Consider the following 6,133-nt stretch of genomic DNA (forward strand, 5'->3'; position numbering starts at 1 on the left):
CTGGTAGCTGGTGAGGGCTGTGTTTGTTAGCTACCCTTCCCTACTGGGTACCATGTGCTTGACTGAATCTTGTCTCTTTATTTTAACCTCAATTGAATCTATTCTGTAAGCCATGTAGAGTAAGTTCATAAAACAACAGGCAGGTAGGCCAATAGTTTTAATTTTGCTGTACCTTCCATGCATTATGTCTAGCTGTTTTTAATACTGTTAGAAAGCTAGGAGAGAGAAGTGATAAAATAGGCTAAAGTGGATTAAAAAGAATAGCTCAAATTTAAATTCTGCCAGAATTTCACTCAGAAGAATAACAAACCTTTTCTGTTTTCAATCCATTTGTACCATTTCTCCCATGATACGTAATACCTTTTTATTGAAAAATAAAACAGACTAAGACATAGTAAAATTTGATGAAGTAAAATGTATAGAGTATAAAAAATTTTGTAGTGATATGTCATGTAAATGGTCACAGTTCTGCACAAAATTTTTCTTTTTTGTATTGCTGTATTTATGTTTTTGGGGTTTTTTGTTTGTTTAAAAATTAATAAAAAAAATTGTTTAAAAATTAATAAAAAAAAGAATGACAAATTGAAATTCAATGTGGCTTGTTCCCAAGTGAAGAAAGGAAGTAAATAAATACAGTTTCCCCCAAAATAAGACATCCCCTGATAATAAGCCCAATTGCGCTTTTGAGCACATGCGCTAAAATAAGCCCCCCCAAAAAATAAGCCCTCCCCAAAAATATTTAAACACATGCACCCTGCCATTTCTTCTGGTTGGGGAGACAGAGCTGTAAATCAGGTAAGATGGCAAGAGGAGCCCTTTCTTGCTCCTCGTGCCCCAAAATAATCAGACCTCCCCAAAAATAAGGCCAAGTGCTTATTTCAGGGTTCAAAAAACTATAAGACAGGGTCTTATTTTCGGGGAAACACTGTATGCAACTGTGGTGTGTTATTGGGAACGAGCAAATATGGAATATTCACATCTGTAGTTATATTTTGTTAGTGGCAAATCGGAACCACAAGTCTAGAAATAAAAGGAGAGAATATTTCTTTAAGCATCCAGGACACAAGTGATGACTTACAGTGTGTTCTCTTTTTTCCAGAAAAGAGAACATTTTGACGTGCCTCAAGATGGAAGAGGTAACATTATAGCCCAGAGACAACAGCTTTATCTGACAAGCACAATGGAAAGTTGTTGAACGATTAGGAAAATGAGTCCAAGGAGATGGGTTATTTGAATCTCCCCCATGGCAAGTGATGATATCCAGAGATCAAGGTGAGGCAATGGTACATAAATGATAACTTTGACATCCGTCCTGAAAGAAGAGAGAATTTGAGGGAAGACCATGCCCATGGAAATCCAACCTAGGATGAAACTATACTACAACACCAACTTATTTTTCTTCCCTGTTCATTAAACCTCATTTGAGCCACCACGTACGGATCAAAACAAGAATGTGACTTTTCCCGAAAAGCTCTCAAATAGTGAATATTGTCACAATAGGCCAGATGTGGATTGGCTTAATCTCTTTGTCCTCACGGTTTTCCTCCTTTGGGAGACAGATGAGGGGGAAAAAAAGCTATAATTTGAAATGAGGAAAGTATCGTTTTAATGGGCGAAAAAGTAGCAACCTCACATTTCAGTTTCTGAGCACACCAAAGTGGCCTCTCTTACTTGTGTAGATGGGGCATTGGGAGAAGAGCATCTCTTTTTCCTGGCCCCAATTGGGGGGGGAAAAAATCAAAGAAAAATGGAAACACTTGTAATAAGTGAAAGCAATAAAACAGCTGCTACCTGTCCAATCAGGCCATTATCTCATTTGTTCATGTAAACTAACCTTTGCCTATTGGCTAATCTTAATACTTATTAATCATCCCTCACGAACCTGCTGATGTTCTTGTTAAGAGAACCATGGGGATTCCTTGGCTAAGGTTCAGGATTGGGGGCAAGCTTTGTGCATTCTGAAATAAATAACTCGATCAAGACCAGGAATATCACCTGAAGAAAGAGCATAGCTCAGGGGTCGGCAACCTTAAACACTCAAAGAGCCACAAAGGTCCTATCCGGAAGTTCAATTCTGGAGCCGACCGGAAGTCCTGTTGCCCCCACCACCACCACCACCACCATAGAGTCTCTTCCTAGCACGGCATCCTTTTTCCTCTGCCAACCGGAAATCCAGTTCCCGCACCATAGAGTCTCCTCCTAGCGCAGCGTCCTTTTTCCTCTACTTGTCCTAACCGAAAGCCCTATCAATTGTGGAGCCGACCGGTGACAGGGAGCCGCCGCAGAGGGATGAAAGAGCTACATGTGGCTCCAGAGCCGCGGGTTGCTGACCCCTGGCATAAGCTGATGATTTGTTGTTACAAAATACCATTAGGCGCCACCATTTCTATAGAGCAATTTAACTACCGGAAGAGCAGTTCCGTTTAGCGGATTATTGTTAGGTTTGGTTTTTTTTCCTGGAAATACTTTTTTCTATCCGTATAAGCCTTTTATCCTTCGACGTTTGGGCTGAAAACGTTGACCATTTTCCCTCAGAATAGCTGATGGAAAAGGAATGCAGAACAGAACGACACACATACACACATCGTATACTTTGGGGTAGCTCCGAGAAAGAATGTAAAAAAAGAATGTAAAGTTATTTTCACAGAGACATCTTGCCTTGCACACTCCTCTTCAAAAAGTGAACATTAGAATGTTACGCTGCTCCTTGTCGTGCAGCAGCCCTGCCTTCCTGCTGAAGCAGCTTGTTTGGATTATCTTGGTCCTCCGTTCCTTGCAAGGACCCTGAAATAACTAGAGAAGAATCATTTCTGTCCTCAAGGCACTGCGTATTTCTTAATTCTCGTAGCAGCAAGGCATGAGCAGTGTTCCTACGTATTCTATCTCTCCAGAAGGAGACTTGGCAGGTTTCTAAGATGGTTTCTGCCACTGGATGCTTTATTGGCCAAATGCAGGGGTCACATTTTCAAGAAAATGTGCAAAGAAATGCCCTGAAACGAAGGACTTGCAGCAAAAGGAAAGACAAGTGAAGACCCACTTAAAAGTGGAGATTTGGATATGGTTGATGGATTATAACAGGGGTCTCCAATTTTGGCAACTTTAAGACTTGTGGACTTCAACTCCACAAGTTGAAGTGTGGGAATTCAAGTCCACAAGTCTTAAAGTTGCCAAGGTTGGAGACCCCTGGATTATACAGTCTGATGATCCTGCACGTTGTGGTTGTGTTACTAGGATTTATCCCTTAATATCATTTCTTTAGCATTCAAATAGATTTAAAGTTGTACTTGTGACCCTCTTGAATTCATTTCGCTGATGCAAATCACCTTAAACAACTTGTCTTGCTTGGAGTTGCAAATATTTCCCATCATTTGACTTAGGGTTAAAAATTAAGCAACTTAAGAATGTAAGAAGAAATATCACCACAGATTTCTAAACCAGCTCGTGCACTTCAGAGTTGACAGCCTGAAATGTTGTTGCTGTTCAGTCTCTTAAGACACGTACGACTCTTCACAACCCCATGGACCATAGCATGCTAGGCCACTTTGTTCTCCACTGTCTTCCGGAGTTTGCCCAAATTCATGTTCATTGTGTCAATGACACTATCTAGCCCAGAGGTGGGTTTCAGCAGGTTCTGACCAGTTCTGGAGAACCAGTAGCGGAAATTTTGAGTAGTTCGGAGAACTGGTAGTAAAAATTCTGACTGGCCCCACCCTGATGGGGATTTTGCAGTAACCTTCCCCTGCCACGCCCATCAAGCCACACCCACCAAGCCATGCCATGCCCACTAAGCCACGCCCACAGAACTGGTAGTAAAAAAATTTGAAACCCACCACTGATCTAATCATCTCATCCTCTACCGTCCCCTTCTTCTTTTCCCTTCAATCTTTCCCCAGCATCAGGATCTTTTACAACGAGTCCTTTCTTCTCATTTCAGCTTCAGCTTCAGTATCTGTTCTTCTGAAGAATAGTCAGGATTGATTTCCTTTTGGATTGATTTGATCTTCTTGCAGTCTAAGGGACTCTCAAAAAGTCTTCTCCAACACCACAGTTCAAAAGCATCAATTCTTTGGCGCTCAGCTTTCCTTATGGTCCAACTCTCACAGCAATACATTACTATTGGGGAAACCATAGCTTTGACATTCAGTATGGAACCTCTGTCAGGAGGATGCAGCGGCTCAGTGCCTAAGATGTTGAGCTTGTCGATCGAAAGGTTGGCAGTTTAGCGGTTCAAATCCCTAGTGCTGCGTAATGGGGTGAGCTCTCATTACTTGTCCCAGTTTCTGCCAAGCTAGCAGTTCGAAAGCATGTGAAAAACGCAAGTAGAAAAATAGGAACCACCTTTGGTGGGAAGGTAACAGTGTTACGTGCACCTGTGGCGTTCAGTCATGCTGGCCACATGACCACAGAGATGTCTTCGGACAGCGCTGGCTCTTCAGCTTAGAAACAAAGATGATCACCACCCCTAGAGCTGGAAACTACTAGCACGCATGTGCAAGGGGAACCTTTACCTTTACCTTATGGACCTTTGTTAGCAAGTGACATCTCTGCTTTTTAATATGCTATCTAGGTTTGCCATAGCTTTCCTCCCAAGAAGCAACTGTCACTTAATTTCATGGCTGCAGTCACTATCTACAGTGATCTTGGAGCCCAAGAAAATAAAAACTGTCACTGCTTCCATTTCTTCCCCTTCTATTTGCCAGGAAGTGATGGGACCAGGTGCCATGATCTTAGTTTTTTTAATGTTGAGTTTCAAGCCAACTTTTGCACTCTCCTCTTTCACCAACATCAAAAGACTCTTTAGTTCCTCTTCGCTTTGTCCCATTAGAGTGGTATCACTTGCATATCTGAGGTTGTTGATATTTCTCTCAGCAATCTTAATTCCGACTTGTGATTCATCCAGTCTGGCATTTTGCATATAAGTTAAATAAACAGGGAGACAATATGCACCCTTGTTGTTGTCTTTCCCAATTTTGAACCAGTCAGTTGTTCCATGTGCAGTGTTGCTTCCTGACCCTCATGTGGGTTTATCAGGAGGCAGGTAAGATGATCTGGTACTCTCATTTCTTTAAGAAGTTGCCTCAATTTGTTGTGATCCACACAATCAAAGGCTTTAATGTGATCCATGAAGCAGAAATAGAATTATTATTATTTTTCCTGAAACTTCTTTGCTTTCTCCATAATCTGGCAATTGTTAGCAATTTGATCTCAAGTTCCTCTGCCTCTTCGAAATCCAACTTGTACTTCTAGTAGTTCTTGTTCACATATTGCTGAAGCCTAGCTTCTACGATTTTGAGCATGACCTTGCTAGGGTATGAAATGAACTCAATTGTACAGTAGTTTGAACATTCTTTGGCATTACCCTTCTTTGGGATTGGAATGTAAACTGACCTTTTCAATCCTGTGACCATTGTTTTCCAAATTTCTGGCATATTGAGTCCAGAATTTTAACAGCATCATCTTCTGGGATTTCAAATAGCTCAGCTGGAATCCTGTCACCTTCGCTAGCTTTGTGGTTGGTTAATGCCTTCTAAGCAGTGGTGGGTTGCTACCGGTTCTACCAGGATCGGCAAACTGGTAGCAGTGGTGGGAGGCTCTGCCCACCCACACCGGATGCTTCTGTGCATGCGCAGAAGCATCACACATGAGCGCGCACGCACAACAAGTAGCAATGAGTTTTGCAATCCACTATTGCTCCTAAGGCCCACTGGACTTCACACAGCAGGATGTCTGGCTTGAAGTCAGTGATCCCACCATTGTGGTTATCAGGGACATTAAGATCTTTCTTGTCTAATCCTTCTGTGTATTTTTGCCACCTCTTCTTAATCTCTTCTGCTTCTTTTAGGTCTCTATCATTTTTGTCCTTTGTTCTTTTGTTCTTTGCATGAAACATTCCCTTGATATCTCCAATTTTGTCGAAGAGCTCTCTAGTCTTTCCCATTCTGTTGTTTTCCTATATTTCTTTGCTTTGTTCATTTAAGAAGACCCTCTTATCCACCCTTGCTATTCTCTGGAAATCTGCGTACAGTTAGGTATATCTTTCCCTTTCTCCGTTGACTTTCGCTTTCCTTCTCTCCTCAGCTATTTGTAAGGCCTTATCAGACAGCCACTTCACTATCTTGCATTTCTTTTTGGG

General features: G+C 41.7%; 1 protein-coding gene across 1 annotated transcript in view; it reads left to right on the forward strand.

The window, feature by feature from the left end:
• Nucleotides 1-1,565, forward strand: part of SHISAL1 (shisa like 1) — a 162,698-nt gene extending 161,133 nt beyond the window's left edge. The window contains exon 5 of the mRNA XM_058191373.1: nt 1,100-1,565. Within this exon, the coding sequence (XP_058047356.1) occupies nt 1,100 (1 nt within the window). The 3' untranslated portion in view covers nt 1,101-1,565. The remainder of the gene's footprint in view (nt 1-1,099) is intronic.
• The last annotated feature ends 4,568 nt before the right edge of the window (nt 1,566-6,133 follow it).

This window comes from Ahaetulla prasina, chromosome 7, assembly GCF_028640845.1.
Source record: "Ahaetulla prasina isolate Xishuangbanna chromosome 7, ASM2864084v1, whole genome shotgun sequence".
Lineage (NCBI taxonomy): Eukaryota > Metazoa > Chordata > Lepidosauria > Squamata > Colubridae > Ahaetulla > Ahaetulla prasina.